The sequence below is a fragment of the Lactuca sativa genome, chromosome 1 (assembly GCF_002870075.4).
Source record: "Lactuca sativa cultivar Salinas chromosome 1, Lsat_Salinas_v11, whole genome shotgun sequence".
In the NCBI taxonomy this organism is placed as follows: domain Eukaryota; kingdom Viridiplantae; phylum Streptophyta; class Magnoliopsida; order Asterales; family Asteraceae; genus Lactuca; species Lactuca sativa.
In genome coordinates this window covers 193,523,079-193,544,694 of record NC_056623.2, presented here as the reverse complement: position 1 = coordinate 193,544,694, position 21,616 = coordinate 193,523,079, and the positions used below count along the sequence as shown (strand labels likewise).

At 41.8% G+C, this 21,616-nt stretch overlaps 1 protein-coding gene across 3 annotated transcripts; it reads right to left on the bottom strand.

Moving 5' to 3' along the window:
- Window positions 1-5,292, bottom strand: LOC111883613 (uncharacterized). 3 transcript variants are annotated; one of them, XM_023879940.3, is made up of 5 exons: window positions 5,113-5,291; window positions 3,722-4,107; window positions 1,910-3,211; window positions 641-1,285; window positions 1-259 (listed from the first exon to the last, which is right to left on the bottom strand). In XM_023879940.3, exons 2-5 carry the CDS (start codon window positions 4,078-4,080, stop codon window positions 244-246), a joined length of 2,322 nt encoding a protein of 773 aa, XP_023735708.1. In that variant the 5' UTR covers window positions 4,081-4,107; window positions 5,113-5,291; the 3' UTR covers window positions 1-243. The 3 variants fall into 3 exon arrangements, with proteins under 3 accessions (XP_023735708.1, XP_042751557.1, XP_052620557.1); XM_042895623.2 differs by lacking the exon at window positions 5,113-5,291 and having other exon boundaries at window positions 3,722-5,100; XM_052764597.1 differs by lacking the exon at window positions 1-259 and having other exon boundaries at window positions 637-1,285; window positions 5,113-5,292.
- Window positions 5,293-21,616: the final 16,324 nt, after the last annotated feature.

Below are 21,616 nucleotides of genomic sequence, written 5' to 3'. Positions count from 1 at the left end.
TGAACAAAATAAGTCAAACTGCTAGAAACTGTGCATATAAAACGTCTGAAAGCTAAAACCTCCATTTACCAACATTAACAAGCAACTAATCTCTAATTTGCTAAAACCTACTGATGAAATTACCAATCTAACACCAAATTACACAAACACGATAACAGTTTGCAATCTTAAACCCATAAACTTTGCCCATGATCCAAAATCCAACCATCTGCTTTTTATTAATCTTCCACAAATAGCAAACGCTTATTCCTCAATCTCTCTGCAAAAACAAACAAGTGGATCAAATAACCATTCTCTGTAAAATTATTTTCTTATTACTAACAAATTATACAAGAGTTAATCGCAAAAAAGACCTTATATTTTATATTTTGTGTTTTTTCCGGATTAAACCTCAAAAAAAACTGCCTGAAAAAGACCTTGTGAGAACTTTTTCGAGAAAAACTAAAAAGGTTGAGCGTAAATTTTGAAGCATTTAGAAGGTTGAGGTTTTTTTTTGGAAAAAATGAAAAATACAAGGTCTTTCTAAGACAAAAAAAAACAATTTTGAGGTTTAATCCGGAAAAAACACAAAATATAATTTTTTTTTAGATTAATCCATTATATAACTAATTAATATTTTGGACTATAAAAAAACACTTACTTGCATGATCTCTTATTATGTCCAAGCCCTTTACACTTCCCACACTGCAACTGCCTTTTCAAGAAATCCGACGGCCCGATCCTTCCGGCCGCCACTTTCCTAATCTTTGTCCTCCCCGGAGTCCGCATGGTGGGCGGCGGTGTCACCAACACCGCCCCATCCTCCGCCTCACTATCCACCAACCTTTCCACATTTGGAATCGGATGAATCGAGTCAGCATAAGTGGACTGATACGTTTCCACATGAAAATACCTCGAACAATGGTCATACGGGCTCCGCCCATAAGATTCCAGCACAGCAATCGCATGACAGCATGGCAGTCCAGTCAGCAACCACCCTTTACAGCTACAATCCCAATTTTCTATATCCACAATATCCACCGTTTCACCGTACCTCACCTCGAATTTGCTCCCGTGGGACCGCAGGATTTGGACTGATCGCGCTTTTATGATCTCGTTTTTGAGTTTTTCTTCCATTGATGGAGTTAACCGAGTTAACCACTGAGTTGACTCGACTCGGCGAGTGTAGATGAGTTGCATCATTTTGCCACGTAACTCGTCGATCATTTGGGTTATTGGTAACTCGTTCGCTTCCGATACCCATGAGTAGAATAGATGCCCGAAGTTTGAAGTCATGTGGTTGTACCTAAAAAAATAGCCACAAAAATAATTTAATAAATTAATCTTTTGTCCTACCATAAAACTACAATAATTTGAACACTTGTCACGAAACAACCACCCATTTTGCAAAATGTTTTTCTTTTTGTGAAATATCTTAATGCATAGAATTGTTTTTTTTTTTTTTGTTTAATTACGTTCTTTTTTTTCAAGAAATGACATTATTTCGCAATATAAGGAAAAAAATTGATTTTTCAAAATGTTTTTTTTCACATAATTGCTTTATGAATGGTCCATACTACAAAAGTCTTATGGTTATCTTGTGATAGGGACCACCCATATTGGTCATTTTAGTGTGCAACCCTTTTTTAAAATTATCATTAAAAGTTATATAAACTTATAAAAATGATTAAAAATTTTATCTTGAACAAAAAAAAAAATCTGTCAAGATAACCAGTAGGAAAAAGACACAAGAAAAATAAAAAAATAAAAATAAAATGGTCCCGTCCTTTTAAAAGAGTTAAAACATAAACCTCTCCTTTCATTTTCAAGACTTTTCAAGAAAAGGACAGGTCCTTTTTTGTTTAAAAAAAAAAAAAAAAAAAAAAAGACTATAAAGCAAAACAACTATTTTATTCATATAAAATTATACCTTAGCCCACCAAAAAACGTATTGGCCCAATGTTCAGGTTCGCTTCTAATAACCCAATTATACGCTTCAGGCGAAATCGCTTTAATATCCTCCGTACATTTCTCAAACGCCTCAAGCTTCGGTGCATGTGCAGCAGCGTATAAATCCTCCACCATAAGCCTTCTCGCATCATGTGAAAAATGCCCTTTCAAATCCTTATTCAATTTTTCCGCCAAATACCCAAGACAATACGCATGATAACACTCCCCACCAAATATCTCCCTCAAAGACTCCCTCAACCCCTTTTGAAAATCCGCCACAAACGTAATTTGCCCCGGCGTATGCACCACGAGCTTCAACTCCGTCAAAAACCACCGCCAGTTCTCCGCCGTCTCCTCGTCCACCACCGCGAACGCCACCGGAAACGCCCCGTCGTCGCCGTCGGCCGCCGTGGCGGTCAACAACATCCCTTGGTAGCGCGAGTTCAACGGTGTGGAATCGAGGAAGAGCAACGGGCGGCATCCTTGTAAGAAACCGGAAATTGAAGCGTGAAAAGAGACGAAAAGTCGATGAAAACTCGAATCCTCTTTCGTGCTGAATGTAGCGAGAGATCCGGGATTCGTTTCCATTATTTTCTCACAAAAAAACGGGAGTTCGGAATACGCGTCTTTATAAGATCCAAGAAGTTGTTCGCGTGCGTATTCTTTAGCCCTACGCGCTTGCGAGTAGTTTAAATCGATCCCGTAATCGCGTTTAAGTTCAGTCGCGATGTCTTTCGGTTTGATTTTCGGTGATTCTTTTACTTTTTCTTTTATTAAATTCCCAACCCAACTTCGTTTCGCGCGAAATGGAGCTTTTGAAGTGACACCTTGGCAATTATGAACGGGTCGCATTGTTTTGATGCAAACTAATTGAGTTGTGGAGAGTTTCGAGGCGTGGATTCTCCATGGACAACCTTCGGCTTTGCATTTTACAGTGACGCGTTGGTTTTCGTTTTTTTTGTAGACGAAGTTGAAGGCATGGGCGATTGAGAATTTGCGGAGCGCTTCGCGGAATTCGGCGAGGGAATGGAATCGTTGGCCGACTCCGGTGATGAGATTCTCCCATTGCTTGGCGGCCATGCGTTGGTCGGAATCAATGACCGCCATCGGAAACGGATTCGCGGAGATCGGAACCGCTCCCGGAATGATTTCGGTCGTTGTTTCGATGTCGATTGGCTCGTTGAGTGCGATTGCGTTGTTTGAGGCCGGAATTGAGGTCGGAATTGGAGTTGCTTGAACCACTGCTGTTGTTTCCGTTGGCTTCTGTGGTGTCTTTTGTGGCCTACAGAAAAAATTAAAAATAACAAAATTAGGTTTTATTTTGGGTAAAACAAGGAATTAGCAATGTAATTTCATTGATTTGTGTATTATTTAAAGTATTCTACATTCATTTCTTCCTATCACAACATTTTAATTTGAAGTTATTTCATCAAAATATAAAGCACTTTATACTTGCTATAATTGAGTATATTGTTTTAATAAGAAAAAAACTGAAACTACAATGTTGTGATAGAAAGAAATAAAAGTAGGATGCTATGACACATAGATAAATGACATAAATGTGCATCATACTTTCAATTTTTTCTTTTCTTATTAAAGCATTGTAGTTTTACAAATCTTTCTTATTAAAACATCATACTTTGACAAATATTATAAAAACAAACCAATGAAAGTACATGGATATTGCTTTCATTAAACCCTATATATTATATAACAACAAAAAAAAACATCATAGAGATTTATATCTAAGAACAAAAGTAAAAAGAAAACTAGATTATATATAGGCAATTACCTCCGAGCTGGTTGTTTTTTCTTGACATTTTTACCCATAGGGGCTTCTTTCATAATAAAAACCTCAAGCTGATCTGCTTCTTTATAGTAATTCACCATTCTTTGAAAGTCCTTATCTTTAGAAACAGTAATGAGATTCTTTTTGTTTCCAGGCAAGAAATACTTAACAACCATTCCATCTACAGTCGAATCGATAGTTTCTGCAATTTCTTGTTTGAAACCACTTAATTGCATATTTTCATCAAGATCAACAGCATATGCTTCACCTCCAGCATAAGTCATGGATCCATCATCATGGGTGTCAAAATCACCACCATATTGGCAAATTGCAATCATTTTCTTTGATGGAACTATCGCCATTTATGGCAATTTAGTTTGAAAGCAAACCTGAATGTTTATTTATCACCAAAAGGAAACTGTCAATTTAGAAACTTTAAAACAATTACTGTAATTGAACCTTCTGGAGACATTGATTTGTTTCTAATTTCTTTCTGATACAGCAATATTCATATCATTTAAGCCAAAAATTTCACAGAGATGTAACAGATTGATAGGTGATTTTAACAACAAACACCCAAAAAGTCTAAATCATACAACAATCAAAAGGAGATACAAAATGAAAAGTACCAAACACTATAAATTTGTAACACAAGAAAGGCTAAAAACGAAACATGTTAAAGACAGACTCAAATGATCCAAAAATCCAAATCAAACAGGTATTTTATCCAGAATTTCATATCAGTGTATGCAGTGATATTACAAATTCTTGTGTTCATTCAAACTACATAAACTGAACCGACTGTTGCTCTATCATCTGCGTCGATTAAAGGGTACAGTAATTCTTGAGATTTTGTACAGCAAATCAAGTACAATCTTCAATTGAAATTGAATTCGTTTCAAATCGGCATCTGGGTTTGTACCAATTCATGAACCATAAATTCATCAAATCTGAATAACCTTTACAGAAAGCAAATCCGCAGTTAACCTAAACTTCAAAATTCATATCAACAACTTACACCGAACCCTTACAAGAACGAAGAGATAGATTACATGACATATAAAGCCCCACAGCGAACTAAAGTTCGAGTATTTAGCATGATCAAACTGTTAGTGACTAAAAACCCAAAACACAAAATCACATAAGAACAGCGATACCAAATCAAAAAAAAAAAAAGTCAAACCCTAAAAATCTGATAAAGAGAATACAAAAACCCAAATCCGAAACATCGCAATTACTCAAGATTAACACAATCTAGCTAAAATTGAGTCCAAAGACTCATCGGAACTCATGATGAGAACCCGATTGTGCGTTCATCCTTTTGTTTAAAGGTTTGAGATGGATAAAATAGAACGAATGAGAAAGAGTGGAAGGGGGGAAGTAAAAGGGAATACCTGGTAAAGATTAGGGTGAAAATACGAAACTTTTGGATGAAATTTTCTGGTCTGCCCTTGAAGATTGCAGGTAGGGCTAAGGGGGTTGAGAAGACGAGGAGAGAAAGAATGGGGGATAGAGAGAGAAAAGGGTTAGAGAAAGAGGGAGGAAGAGAGGCGCATCTATGGAAGCTTAGGGGGGTGCAATAGGGCAAACTATATTATATATACCTACCATCTAGAACCCTACATCTATTTTTCAATTCAATACCCCTATTCGCAGCCGTTGATTTCCTTTTACCCTTAGTTTTGATCCCTTGATTGAATAAGAGTGCACAATACGGACTGGGTTTGCTACCACATAACAATTTCTCATATCCCATCTTCATCCAAATTTATATCACTATTTCGTAATTAATATGATGGACTTCTCTCGCTAAAACTAAATTTATAGTATTTAGAAGTTATAGTTTTTTATTTGTTATATAAGTATGTTTGATAAAAGTATGATATAAATTATATTAAAAGAATTTGTCTAAAAGCTAAATATGAAATATAATAATTAAATAGTAGTAATTTTAGAAACTCAATAACTTTTTTAAACATCACAGAAAATAACTTTTAGAATAGAAATTTTTGTTTAAACTAAAAACCTATATCCTTAGGCGAACCTTTTCTTTAAATCGAATTTTTGTTAAAAGTTAAAATATATAAACTACTCAAATTTTGCTGCCAAACATGCCATTAAATTATTAATTTATTGTTTTATCAACTTTAAACTTTAATTAAATGATACGTTTAATAATTAATCTTTTTTATAAACTTATCTAATTTATTTTTATCTATGTTTGTTTATATATTTTTTTTACAATTTTATCTATATAAGATATTATATAAAATCTTTCGTTAATAGGTCGTTTTTGAAGTACAAATTATATTTTAATACCGAATTATACAATTATATTGATGTGTATTAATTCTCAACAACCTAGCTTCGCTACATAACTATGAGTTATGACCACCCTCTCTCCTTATAATTACAAAAACAAAAAAAAACATTGAAAACATTATATAATTGTTATAGAATTTATATTTCATAAATCAAATGTTATTAAATATTTAATATAAATAATTAATTAGTAAACAATTAAAAATATTTAAAACTAAAATATGATTAAAGGAGAAAGAATAAGATCTTGAAAAACATACAAGAATATTAACCATTTAACGTATACTAAATGGTTTGCAGAACCATATTTATTAATGGGCGACTTTTTCCATGGACCGAGTTGTGATGATAGGTTATTTGATATTTGAGTTCGTTAAAAATTCAAAATACTTTAAAAATATAAGAGGGTACACCCAAATATTTTCAAAATATAAGAGGGGATATCAAAATCTATAAAAACTAGTTATCTTAAATTTTGACAAATAAATATTTAATTTTTTAATTAAAAAATTTGTTTATTATATTATTTTTATTTTATAATATATTTATTATTATTTTGTCTTTAAATTACTAACTTCTAAATGTAATCATAATTTAAAACCTATATATCTATTAATATTTATAAATTTTGAATGAAAATATATATATATATATATATATATATATATTTATTTATTTATTTATTTATTTATTTTGCTACTCGTGTGGCTTGAGTTTTGAAAAATAAAAATCTAAAAACTAGGTGTGATGTAGGTGTTAGTGTGGGCTTATGGGAATAGTCGTATAGGTATAATGAGGATGGTAGTGGTCGGTAAGGTATATGTTGGGTGTGGTTGGTGTGAACATGTAGGTGCGAGTGTGAAGGAAGGGCTCATGTTTATGGCTAATGGCTTAAGGCTTTGGACTTAAGGGTTTATGACTGAGGGTATAAGGATTGGTTGATAGTTTGAGACAATAAACACCTAGCGATATACCATAAGCCATATACCCTAAGACCCAAATCATAATTCATAACCTATATAAGCCATTAATCAACCATAAGCCTTAAGCCATACCTCATGAGCCATAAACCATAAACCATAAACACCTAGTGATAATACATAATAATCCTTAATCCATAAGCCCTAATTCTTGAGCCATACTATTTATGCCATAAACCCTAAGCTATAATCCAAAAGACCTAAGTCATACATCATAAACATTAAGCTATAAATCGTAAGTCATAAGCCATATGTTATAACCCACAAGACAAAATCCACAATTCATATGCCTAAACCCAAAGTCACAAGTCATGAGCCTTAAACCCTAATTAAGTCATAAACCCTAAGCCTTAAGCAATAAGCACTAAACCATAAATCTTAAGCTACAATCCTTAAGCCTAATCCCTAATCCATAAGCCCTAAAGCCTTAAAACATAAATCATAAGCCATAAACCCTGAGTCATAAGTATGTATGTGTATATGCTTATGGATTAAAGCTTGTGGATTGAAGCTTAAGGCTTATGGTGTATGGCTTATGGCTTGTGACTTATGGATTATGGCTTGTAGGTTAAGGCTTTGTAACTTAAGGCTTTATGCTTTAGGGTATAGGGTTTAGGGTTTAAGCCTTATGATTTATGCCTTATGGTTTGTGTCATAAGCCATATGACATAAGGTATGCTATATGTCATAAGGTATAACCACAATCCCTTAGTATTAAACATTTTGCATCTTAAGCCATACACCATAAGCCTTAAGCCTTAAGCCATATGTTATAATCCACAAGCCATAAGCCATAATCCATAAGACATAAGTCATAAGATATAAGTAATAATCATAATCCATGATCCATAATTCTTGAACCCTAAGCCTTAGGATTAAGATTAGGGATAATGCTTATGCTTAATCCATAATCCATAAGCCTTAAGCAGTAAGCCATAAGCCATAGCCCACAAGCCTTAAGCCCTAACCCCTTAAACATAATCTGGAAGCCTTGATTTTTAAGCCCTAATTAAAAAGCCTAAAGTCTTAAACTCTTAACATTAAGCCCCGAGCTATACTCCATAACCTCTTAGATATAAGCCTCATTCCTTAAGCTCTAAACCCATAACTCTATACACCCTAAGCCATAAGTCAATTGCCCTAAGTCCTAAGCCTTAAATCCTAGTCCATAAGACCTAAGCCATATGACATAGATGGGTGAGTATACGGTAAGTCAAATGGGTAGGGTAGGGGTAGGTGGGAATTTAATTAAAAAATAATGCTACTAAACGTTATCTTATAAAAAAATCATAAAATTTTATCTAACATTGTGAAAAATATATCATATATCAAGAATTTAAATTAACAAAGAATATGAAATTCTAATACTTTTTTGAGATACTCCACAATTTTGAAAAAAAAAATCAAATATATGAAAATAAGCTGAAAATATGGGATGGAAATATGGACGCCAAATTTGCCACCATGCTAAGTTGCTAACCATTTTCCCATTTTGCCCGCTATCAAAACCTTGTTTGTTTTTTGAGAAAACATAGAAGAAATCAGAGCTCCATCGGGTTAGAGAATAGGAGGCGGATTATTGACGTTTCTCATCGATGGAAGGAAGCAACCAGAGAAATTATGGCCTTCAACAACCATCACACATCTGCCACCACCATATACAACCACTCACCGCTTTAATTCCTCATCAATCCATCACTTCAACTTACTTTGTACACCGACATGTAAGTTTGGACTATTTTTCTCAAAATCCCCACAAAAATATGAGTTTTTAACCATTCAATTATGGATTATTGGTGATTAGTTAGAGTAATTGGTTTTATATATTTTTAAATCCTCTCTCAATAAATCATCATTTTCATTAAACTAGAGGCATGTTGGTGAAGATTTCCAATGAGTTCACCTAGTTTTGACACATTCATTGTTGTATGGCTTTTTAACACATTCTATGGTTTATCAGTAGTTTTTTTTACCCTTCTTGAAATTCTTTTTAGTTTAAGATTATCAGACACTATTTGGGTCATTTGTATAGAAATCTCAGTCAACAGGTCACTCATTTCTAAAGTGGCTCTTGACTTTTTTGAAATTCTCCGATTTTGTTGTTGATTATTGCATTGCAATCTAAACCCCAAATCTTATTGGGTTGTTCAGAGTATTACCCCGATTTTGTTGTTGATTATTGCAGTGCAATTTAAACCCATCGGTTCTCTCTACAAGTTCAATTCTCTTCTTTCTTCGTTGTTTCTCCCTATTTGCTCCGATTCTATGAAATTGGGTCACTGTAATACTCATACCTCATTTAAAATGTGTTCAATTGAGATTGTTTTTTGCATATTTTTAATGTGTGTGCTTAGGGAGAAGAAGAGGTTGCAATAAATCATGTTTAAAAGCCTTTTATTGATGGATATAATCATATAATAATGAAAAGCAGAAGAGGAAAAGAAATAAACCATACAAATTGCTTTTGAACTGTAAACTTTTCTCCTAATTAAATTTCAAAGTTTTTGAATTAATGTGTTTCGTTTGTGGTATTTGTTCATTATATGCAACAATTCACCACATAGACTGAGATTTTCCAAAAATTTCGTTTGTTGTACAACTCACTCACTAATTGTTGCAATAATGATCAATCCTTGTTCCTACAAACACATATATAATGTAGTGTATTTCATACAGTATAGAACGAAACCAAAAGTAGATTCATTTCTTTAAGAAAATAAAACATACAAAAGAAGAAATATGTACAACAAGTGGAGCATCTTCTTCTTCTTAGTGCAACAGTTCCTCAAATAGATGATCCATAATTTGTCCTCATTCCCATGATACAACTCTGGAACTTCTTAGTTAGTGTTAAACCTGCAACAAATACATGAGGCCAAATTTAATAAAATGTTATCAACTCTGGAATTTTCTTATTTATAATTTAACTTTTTTTGATGTAGGGAGATTTAATTGGACTACTCATAGTGTGACAACCCAAAATATTTTAGATCAAGTAAGGTCTAAATTGTAACCATATTAAAATGAAAATGTAACGACCCAATTTTCACGTCCAAAAATTTCGTTATAAAACATTACATGAAAGCATTAATAGTTAAAACATTGTTTGATTAAACCATTTCACATCGAAAACCAAATTGAAAACCACAACATTCGATCAATCAAATATTAGAGTATCAATCCAAGAATAAACTCATAACTGCGGAAACAAGAGAGTGTGTGTGTGTGACATGCTGCTACCGCGCCGGCTCCTTTCCCCTAGCTGAGGAGATACCTGAAACCAAAACTAAAAACCGTAAGCACGAAGCTTAGTGAGTTCCCCCACTGTACCACATACCATATAATCTCATAACATACATATATTGTCAGGCATATCTGGGTGCCCGACCTACCCCTTCGGCCTTCTCGACCGGGTATTGCCTAGCATATCTGGGTGCTGGCCTCCCCTTCGGTCCTCTCGACCGGACATTGCCTAGCATATCTGGGTGCTGGCCTCCACTTCGGTCCTCTCGACCGGGTACTGGGGAACTATTCCTCCCCTCCACTACTACCACATAACATGTATCACAATACCAGATCTATCTAACATGGCTGGGTATAACTACCCCTTCGGCCCTACCGACCGGATACCTCGGGGACTATCTCCCCCTACTGTCACTAGCACATAGCATCATATCATACTAGCACATAAACATAACACAGGTAGTAGAAATCCCTAGATGCATATCACGGAGACAATCATCTACATACAACTCCTACTGGTGGGCCGGCTTTGTGGCCGCAGACCCACCGCTACTGGAAGGTAACTCACCTCGAAGTAGCTGCTAATCTGATCGGGAACTGACTGTCTACTGCTGCTGCTGCTGCTCCGGAAATCCTCCGGCTGCAATTCCCACAACATACTCAATCAAACACTGCTAACTGTCCTTTGGGTAAAATGACCATTTACCCCTGATCATGCCCTAAGTCAAAGTCAGAGTCAACTTTCAGTTGACCCGACTCGCCGAGTTGGCTTTCCAACTCGCTGAGTCCCTACCCAAACGATTGTCCTGAATCCCGTTACTACTCGTCGAGTTAGGCGACGACTCGACGAGTTCTCCTTCTAAACTGATATTCAAGTCCTTCATCCTACTCGCCGAGTTGTATGAACAACTCGTCGAGTTCATCTTCATCCGAAGAACACTTATGCTAAGACTCGCCGAGTTGTATGAACAGCTCGCCGAGTCTGTTCTTGATCTAAGGAGATTGCCTTGAACTCGCCGAGTCAGGGCATTGACTCGCCGAGTTCCTCCATAGATGAGTTCAGCTTCCGATTCACTGAGTCACACCCCATGACTCACTACTCACTCGACACTACGAAAAGGGGACAAACTCGGAGACTCGCGAACCGACTCGCCGAGTCAGATGAACGACTCGCCGAGTCATTACCATGCAATTACTATATGGTCGATTTTGCTTGAATCCAGTCCATGCCATTTACAGATCTGGGTTCCTAGAGCATGAATGACACGTAAAGTTTCCAACTTTACGTGTAGATACTCACCAATGAGGGATTTAGGGCTCAAAATGCCTCAAAAGGGTAGATCTAGGGTGAACAAGCAACATGAGTCCATAAAGGTAACAGATCTGAGCTCCTGGAGCTCAATCTTGCCTAAATCTAGAGGCCAATCAACTTATTACGACTTATATTGCACATACAAGCTTGGGGATTGGCTCAAGAATGACTTAAATGAAATAATAAGCATAGAAACATGGGGGAAAACGGGTTATACCTCAAAGGAACTGCTGAGAGAGCACAAAGATGCTTGGATTCCTTCCCTTCCTCTTGATCTACTTCCCTTTTGCCTCAAAACCTTCAAGATCACACAACAATTGCTTCAAACTCTAAATGAACAACTTAGAACGAGGGTTGGAAGCTCTGGGGGGGTGAATGGGGGCTGGCTTGGGGCAGATATGTTGTTTAAATAGGGTGCAAACCCCTGAAACTTAGGGTTTCATCCAACAGATGTGACTCGCCGAGTCTAGGATATGGACTCGTCGAGTCGCCAACTTAAACGTGTCCCGGGTCCCGCATCTACTCGGCGAGTCGGACCTATGACTCGCCGAGTCCAAGGCTAAAAGAAGAGAAATACTCAAATAAGATTTACGTACCAGGAACCAGGTGCTACAAATCTCCCCCACTTATTTTAGACTTCGTTCTCGAAGTCTGCTGCTCGATCCTGAAACAGCTCGAGGTAATGCTCCATCATCTCGTCCACCGGCTCCCAAGTCCATTCCGAACCCTTGCGGTGCTGCCATTGCACCATCACTAGCTCCACCCTCTTGTTCCTCAAATCCTTCGACTTCCTGTCGAGGATTGCAACTGGGCGCTCAATGTAATTCAGGCTGTCATCAACCTGAATGTCCTCTAACGGCACAACCGCTGAATCATCCACTAGGCACTTTCTCAGCTGAGAAACATGGAAAATGTTGTGGATCTGGCTGAGCTCGGCTGGCAGATCCAACCTATATGCCACCTTGCCCACCCGGGCTACGACCTTGAACGGTCCGATGAATCTCGGGCCCAACTTGCCCCGCTTCCTGAATCGAATGACGCCTTTCCAAGGCGACACCTTCAGGAGAACCATATCCTCGACTTGGAACTCCAAGTTGGATCGACGCTTGTCGGCTTAACTCTTCTGTCGACTCTGAGCAGTCTGAAGCCTGCTCCGAACCTGCTGGATCCTCTCGGTCGTCTTGAGCACCACTTCGGTGCTCCCCATGCCTCTCTAGCCAACTTCACCCCAGCATATCGGGGTCCTGCACCTCCGCCCGTACAACATCTCGAAGGGAGGGCAGTCGATACTCGCGTGATAGCTGTTGTTGTAGGAGAACTCGGCTAGGGGAAGATAGGTATCCCAGCTACCACCGAAGTCTAGCACGCACGCCCGCAACATATCCTCCAGAGTCTGGATGGTCCGCTCGCTCTGACCATCCGTCTACGGGTGAAAGGCGGTGCTAAAATGCAAACGAGTGCCCAACTCGTCATGAAATCTCTTCCAAAATCTGGAACTAAAACGCACATCCCTGTCCGAGATAACCGATACTGGCACCCCGTGCCACGCCATGATCTCCCTGATATAGATGTCGGCCAATTTCTCGGCCGATATGCTCTCCTGAATCGGGATAAAGTGAGCACTCTTGGTCAATCAATCCATGATGACCCAAATCGAATCCACTCCACGCGCGGTCTTGGGAAGCTTTGTGATAAAATCCATCGTGATATCTTCCCATTTCCATAGTGGAATATCCAACGGCTGCATCTTGCCATGCGGCCTCTGATGTTCGGCCTTGACCTTCCTGTAGGTCAAGCAGCGCTCAACGTACCATGCCACATCCCGCTTCATGCAGGGCCACCAATAATCTAGACGAAGATCCCTATACATCTTCGTCGCCCCGGGATGAATAGAGAATCGGGACTTGTGCGCTTCCTCCATTAAAATTTGGCGCACGCCTCCGTGATACGGCACCCACACCCTACGGTGTAGTGTCAATAGTCCCTGGCTATCATAATCAAAGGAGGAAGCCTGACCCACCACACGCTCGCTCTTCCGATGCTCCTCCTTGATAGCCTCCTGTTGAGCCTCCCGAATTCGCTCCAACAGGAGAGTCACCACGGTCATCCTCATGCAAACGTCCCTGATCGGCGCCGCCTTGCGGCTAAGCGCATCGGCCACCACATTGGCCTTCCCCGGGTGGTAGAGGATCTCGCAATCATAATCCTTTACCACGTCCAACCACCGACGCTGTCTCATATTCAGATTCGGCTGATCCATGAGGTACCTCAAACTCTTGTGGTCTATGTAGATGGTACATCGAACCCCGTAGAGGTAATTCCGCCAAATCTTGAGGGCAAAAACCATCGCCCCCAACTCCAAATCATGCGTTGGGTAGTTCGCCTCGTGAGGCTTGAGCTGCCTCGAAGCGTAGGCAATGACATGCCCCCTCTGCATCAGTACCATGCCCAACCCAGAAATGGACGCGTCACAGTATACCACAAAATCCTCTACGCCCTCTGGCAGGGCTAAGATCGGCGCCTCGCACAGTCTCTGTCTCAGCGTCTCAAACGCAGCCTGCTGCTCGGGTCCCCACCGAAAGACCACGGCTTTCTTCGTCAGCCGCGTCAGGGGTACGACTATCTTGGAGAAATCCTGAATAAATCTCTGATAGTAGCCTGCTAATCCCAGGAAACTCCGAATCTCAGATGGAGACTTCGGAACCTCCCATCTCATCACGGCCTCGACCTTGGCCGGATCAACCAGAATCCCGTTTTGGTTGACAAGGTGTCCGAGAAATTGCACCTCGCGCAACCAAAACTCACACTTGGAGAACTTGGCATACAAGCTCTCCCTCCTCAGGGTCTCCAACACCTCTCTCAGATGCTCCTCATGCTCCTCCTGAGTCTTGGAATAAACCAAGATGTCATCGATAAAGACTATCACAGACCGATCCAGCATCGGTCTGCATACGCGGTTCATGAGGTCCATGAACGCGACAGGAGCATTGGTGAGCCCAAACGGCATCACCACAAACTCATAATGGCCATAGCGCGTCCGAAACGCGGTCTTCTGCGTATCCTCCTCCCTGACCCTCATCTGATGATAACCCGAACGCAAATCAATCTTGGAGAACCAAGATGCTCCCTGAAGCTGGTCAAAGAGGTCATCAATCCTCGGGAGCGGGTAACGGTTCTTCACCGTTACCTTGTTCAGCTCCCGGTAATCTATACACATCCGATGCGACCCGTCCTTCTTCTTCACGAACAAAATCGGGGCTCCCCAGGGTGAACTACTCGGTCGAATGAATCCCTTGTCTAATAGCTCCTGCAGCTGTGTAGACAACTCCTACATCTCAGGAGGAGCCAACCGATACGATGTCTTGGCTATCAGAGCCGCACCAGGAACAAGGTCAATCCGGAACTCCACCTGTCGCTCCGGAGGTATCCCAGGAAGCTCCTCCGGGAAAACATCTGCAAAATCTCGTACCACCGGAACCTCGCTCACTGTCGCCTTACCCGCCTCTAGAGTATCCATCAGATACGCGACATATCCTGCGCATCCCTGCTAAAGGTAGCGTCTCGCCCTTGCTGCTGAATATACTGCGGGTCCACACTGCGGCTTCTCGCCATGAATCACTAACTCTCCCCCGCTTGGGGTCCTGACCCGCACTAGCTGCTACGCGCAATCTATCACCGCCCCCATTAGGGCTCTACCAATCCATGCCAATAATCACCTTCTTCCCACGCAGCGGAATGGGAACCAGGTCTACTAAGTAGCGCTCCTCGAACAGACGCAATACACAATCCCGAAACACCATCGATGCTCGCACCGATCGATCATCAGCAATCTCTACCTCCAGAGGGCAATCCAACATACCCGAAGACTCAGGAAACTTCCTGCTAAGCGCAAGGGACACAAATGATCGGGATGCACCCGAATTGAATAACACCTGAACTGGGATACCGTTCACATGGAACAATCCTAAAACATATATATACATACGGAGCACATATCAATATCATAACATCATAAAAATAAAAGATAGAGGGAAAGAATCATACCCGTCACCACATCGGGTGCGGCGCGTGCCTCCTCGGTAGTCAACTGAAATGTTCGGCTCCTCACCACCGGAGCCTCTGCCTTGCTCTGCCGGCCATCCGTGATCCGCAGGGTCGCTGGAGCTGGCACCTTCACCGGCGCTGAAACTGTCAACTGGGGGCAATTGGCCTTCTTGTGGCCCCTCTGGTTGCAGTGGAAACACAACAACTCCGATGTCTGAATAACTGCTGTCGGAGCAGTGCAATCCCTGCTAAAGTGCCCAGGCTTGCCGCACTTGTAGCAGCCTGATGATCCCAACTGGCACGCTCCCTCGTGTGTCTTGCCGCATTTCATGCAGCGTCCCCGTCCCTGCTGGCCTTTCGGCCCCGCATCTGATCCCTTAGGCTTCTTCCCCGAAGCCCCTCCTGACTGACCCTCTTCTGCCTTCCGTTTCTGGATGTGCTCCAAATCTATCTCCCTCGCCCTGGCAATCATGGAGTCTAGGGTAGGGCAAGCTGAAAAGCTAACATGCTCCCGGATGTCAGCTCGTAGCATGTCATGATAACGGGTCCTCCTCATATCCTCGTCACCAGCATACTGGGGTACCAACAAAGCCCTCTCCCGGAACTTGGCGGTGATCTCCGCCACAGTCTCCGTCGTCTGTCTCATGTCTAGAAACTCCCTGGCCAGCTGCTGAAGCTCGACAGCCGGCGCAAACTCTGCCCTGAACCTGGTCACAAAGTCCGACCAGGTCATTGCCTCGATAGCTGAGGCTCCCAACGAGTCACCCACTGACTCCTACCAATCCCGGGCTCGGTCCCATAAACACCTTGCTGCATACCTCACCTTCGACCCCTTGGGGCAGAAGCTAGTCAACCATGCAGACTCGATGTCTGCAATCCATCACCTGGCAGCAATCGGGTCTTTCACCCCATGGAAATCCGGCGCACCACTGCCCCTGAAGTCCTTGAAGGACAGTGTGCGAGATCCCGACTGGCTAGATGCCATATCACTCCTGAATGCCCGAAGGCGATCCTCCATCAACTCGATGATCCCTTCCTTGATCGACCCAAAGAGGATGGGGGTCGACTCAAGGATGCCTCGGGTGATCTCTGACGCGATGACCTCGCGTAGTCCCTCATCTACCAGCTCGGAACCTGATCCCGAACCTGACCCCTCTTCTGAACCGCCATCTACCAGCCTCGATCGAAGTACCACCATTCTGCAATACATAATACAATCATTAGTGATAATGATACTTCCTGAGGGATCACTGCTACTTACAAGGTCCCTGGTCTTATCTTGTCCTTCCTTGGTTCGGGTACGGATCCTTTGCTTTCAGTAGTACGGGCCCATACTACCTTCCACATCTATCCGTACCTTCTTCAAGGAATGCCTCGACTCCACCAGATCCCTTTTACCACTGCTGATCACTGCTATACTCATCCTAGGCTTGCCCTAGGAAAATCTCTGATTCTACTATATCCAGTCCTCAGCTGCTGCAGGCCTCCTTGTAATGCCAATTAGCCATTACCCAAATACCATCACATGTGACGAGGCTCAGATAATCCTTCGAGTACCCGACTCGTCCCTACAACGGTTGGACTCAAACGAGAGCTGCGCAGTAGGATCAAATTCGGCACTCTAAGATTATTCAACCCTGATCACATGTGACGTGACGTATTCGCCTAATGGCTAACTCCCATTATTCAGAGTCCCACATAGCACGAAGCAAGCAGCATTCAGACAAGGGTAACAATCTCAATCAACTCTATCCGCTTACAGGAACTGAGCTAGCATAAAGTGCTAAACTCATACTATCAGGCATAACCTAATCAGGCTATCCTACTTACTGTCTACTCAATATCTAGCATGCAATTCTCATACAACTGAAACACATAAAGCAGGCACATAAGGCATCACTCCTATGTAACACCGTAAATTTTCAAAATAATTTTTCATTTCCAAAATCATATAATGTATCACATCACAAATCAAAATCCATAATCAATTCTATTTTCAAAAACAAATCCCAAGATCTCTACATATGAAAATCTCCATCAGTGTGTGTACGTGTCAAGCCGTTGCCTTCCCACGGTCCTCGCTGGTACCTGAGACATCAAACATAACAACTGTAAGCATAAATGCTTAGTGAGTTCCCCAAAATACCACATACTACAAATACGCCACTCGAGGCTAACCCGACCCTCTGGTCAAGATGTCTCAGCGGGACCTTCCAGTCCCGCAGCTCGTCGGACCCTCTGGTCCAGTCATAGCTCATTGGGCCCTCTAGCCCGATCTGAATCATTGGACCCTCTGGTCCGGTCTATATAGTCATACAGCATACAATAACACATAGCATACAATCTCATAAATAGCACATAATCTCATACATAACACATAAGACCCTCTGGTCAACTCATAATACCACTCAAGGTAACGTATAGTGAGAAGACTCACCTCGCGTGTCTCGGTAACTCGTAAAGCTCTCAGCCACTAGTGCTCGATCTCCCGAGCTATCGTCCTCCTACAACACAGGTGTATCTTTACTCAATACTACTTGACTCTGACTGACTAATACAACTAAGTCAAACCAGTCAACACTGGTCAACGGTCAACAGTCAACTGTCAATGGTCAACCCAACTCGCCGAGTCTGGCGTGGACTCACCGAGTCCCTACAGGAACCCGATTCCCTCTGAATCTCTTCCAACTCACCGAGTCACTCACCCGACTCGGTTACACAGTCCCTGGTCCGAAGTCTCTGAACAACCCGCACCAACTCGCCGAGTCTAGGATGGGACTCGACGAGTGCACTCCATGCACAACCTCAAACGACCTTCTAAGGTCAGATCCACTCTAGTAACTCATAGATCCAGTCCCCTTAAGCTTATTAACCACGTAAAGTCTGAGTCTTGGTGCTCAATAAGCATCATATAGCTCATTAATGGAGGTTTAGCCTCAAATACATAGATCCCAATCTAAAACCTCCATGGATGCACATAAAGCTTAGTCAAGGTGGTGCTCTGGACCTCTATGGGTCTAGATTCAGAGCCATAACTCGCCAAGGGACCATGATGATGCTAGATCTAGCCACAAATGGGTTCAAAAACCCTAAATCTATATGAACATCACAATAACAAAAAAGGATTCGAATGGTACCTCAGATGTGATGTCCTGGACCTTAGCTCTTCAAGAATCCACCCCTCTCTTGCTTCCTCTTGGCTAGATCTTCTCTTCCCTTGCTAGACAATAACTCCAAGAATCAACAATGGCTTCTTCCCTCACTTGAATTACTCAATTGATCTAGGGTTTCACTCTGGGGACTAATGAGCGCAAATGACGGCCATAAGGCCCTTTAAATAGGCCGCAAACCCGAGAAATTAGGGTTTCATTAAACGTTGCAGACTCGCCGAGTCCACTAAGGCGACTCGCCGAGTCCGAGCATCAATCCGGATAAGAACCCGCGTCTTAACTCGGTGAGTCTACGCACCAACTCGCCGAGTCCCTTCTCAAAACTCAAAATAAAAAGATTAATTAATATACCTAAAATCCCGGATGTTACATCCTAGATCCTTCGTCCTATTCTAGCATGCTGCTCTACAAAAGCTGATAAACATAACATAAACTTGTATGGGTACTTTGGGGAATACTTACTTGAGCTCGGCCGATCGCGCACATCACACACTTCGTTCTTTCTCAAAACTCTTTCTCAATTTTAGAAGACATTTTCTTTTAGAAAATCTTTTAATCCCTCGATTTGAGTCCAGACACCCCCGAAGGTGTGTCCGGATCCCTCAAACCAGGGCTCTGATACCAACTTGTAACGACCCAATTTTCACGACCAAAAATTTCGTTATAAAACATTACATGAAAGCATTAATAGCTAAAACATTGTTTGATTAAACCATTTCACATCGAAAACCAAATTGAAAACCACAACATTCGATCAATCAAATATCAGAGTAACAATCCCAGAATAAACTTGTAACTGCGGAAACAAGAGTGTGTGTGTGTGTGTGACATGCTGCTACCGCGCCGGCTCCTTTCCCCTAGCTGAGGAGGTACCTGAAACCAAAACTAAAAACCGTAAGCACGAAGCTTAGTGAGTTCCCCCACTGTACCACATACCATATAATCTCATAACATACATATATTGTCAGGCATATCTGGGTGCCCGACCTACCCCTTCGGCCCTCTCGACCGGGTATTGCCTAGCATATCTGGGTGTTGGCCTCGCCTTCGGTCCTCTCGATCGGACATTGCCTAGCATATCTGGGTGCTGGCCTCCCCTTCGGTCCTCTCGACCGGGTACTGGGGAACTATTCCTCCCCTCCACTACTACCACATAACATGTATCACAATACCAGATCTATCTAACATGGCTGGGTATAACTATCGCTTCGGCCCTACCGACCGGATACCTCGGGGACTATCTCCCCCCTACTGTCACTAGCACATAGCATCATATCATACTAGCACATAAACATAACACAGGTAGTAGAAATCCCTAGATGCATATCACGGAGACAATCATCTACATACAACTCCTACTGGTGGGCCGGCTTTGTGGCCGCAGACCCACCGCTACTGGAAGGTAACTCACCTCAAAGTAGCTGCTGATCTGATCGGGAACTGACTGTCTACTGCTGCTATTGCTCCGGAAATCCTCCGGCTGCAATTCCCACAACATACTCAATCAAACACTGCTAACTGTCCTTTGGGTAAAATGACCATTTACCCCTGATCATGCCCTAAGTCAAAGTCAGAGTCAACTTTCAGTTGACCCGACTCGCCGAGTTGGATTTCCAACTCGCCGAGTCCCTACCCAAACGATTGTCCTGAATCCCGTTACTACTCGTCGAGTTAGGCGACGACTCGACGAGTTCTCCTTCTAAACTGATAATCAAGTCCTTCAACCTACTCGCCGAGTTGTATGAACAACTCATCGAGTTCATCTTCATCCGAAGAACACTTATGCTAAGACTCGCCGAGTTGTATGAACAGCTCGCCGAGTCTGTTCTTGATCTAAGGAGATTGCCTTGAACTCGCCGAGTAAGGGCATTGACTTGCCGAGTTCCTCCATAGATGAGTTCAGCTTCCGATTCACTGAGTCACACCCCGTGACTCACTACTCACTCGACACTACGAAAAGGGGACAAACTCGGAGACTCGCGAACCGACTCGCCGAGTCGTTACCATGCAGTTACTATATGGTCGATTCTGCTTGAATCCAGTCCATGCCATTTACAGATCTGGGTTCCTAGAGCATGAATGACACGTAAAGTTTCCAACTTTACGTGTAGATACTCACCAATGAGGGATTTAGGGCTCAAAATGCCTCAAAAGGGTAGATCTAGGGTGAACAAGCAACATGGGTCCATAAAGGTAACAGATCTGAGCTCCTGGAGCTCAATCTTGCCTAGATCTAGAGGCCAATCAACTTATTACGACTTATATTGCACATACAAGCTTGGGGATTGGCTCAAGAACGACTTAAAGAAATAATAAGCATAGAAACATGGGGAAAACGGGTTATACCTCAAAGGAACTGCTGAGAGAGCACAAAGATGCTTGGATTCCTTCCCTTCCTCTTGATCTACTTCCCTTTTGCCTCAAAACCTTCAAGATCACACAACAATTGCTTCAAACTCTAAATGAACAACTTAGAACGAGGGTTGGAAGCTCTGGGGGGGTGAATGGGGGCTGGCTTGGGGAAGATATGTTGTTTAAATAGGGTGCAAACCCCTGAAACTTAGGGTTTCATCCAACAGCTGTGACTCGCCGAGTCCAGGATATGGACTCGCCGAGTCGCCAACTTAAACGTGTCCCGGGTCCCGCATCTACTCGGCGAGTCGGACCTATGACTCGCCGAGTCCAAGGCTAAAAGAAGAGAAATACTCAAATAAGATTTACGTACTAGGAACCAGGTGCTACAAAAAACCTTGAAAACTAAAAGGGCATAGGTGCTTGTACATGGAAGTATACACTTTAGATGAAAATAAATTCTCTAATATGGCAT

Coding starts and splice junctions, on each gene's coding strand:
- LOC111883613 (XM_023879940.3), bottom strand. CDS start 4,080: ATGGCGATAGTTCCATCAAAGAAAATGATTGCAATTTGCCAATATGGT. Junction 3,212..3,721: donor AAAAAACAACCAGCTCGGAG/GTAATTGCCTAT, acceptor TTTTTTCTGTAG/GCCACAAAAGACACCACAGA. Junction 1,286..1,909: donor ACGTTTTTTGGTGGGCTAAG/GTATAATTTTAT, acceptor CTATTTTTTTAG/GTACAACCACATGACTTCAA.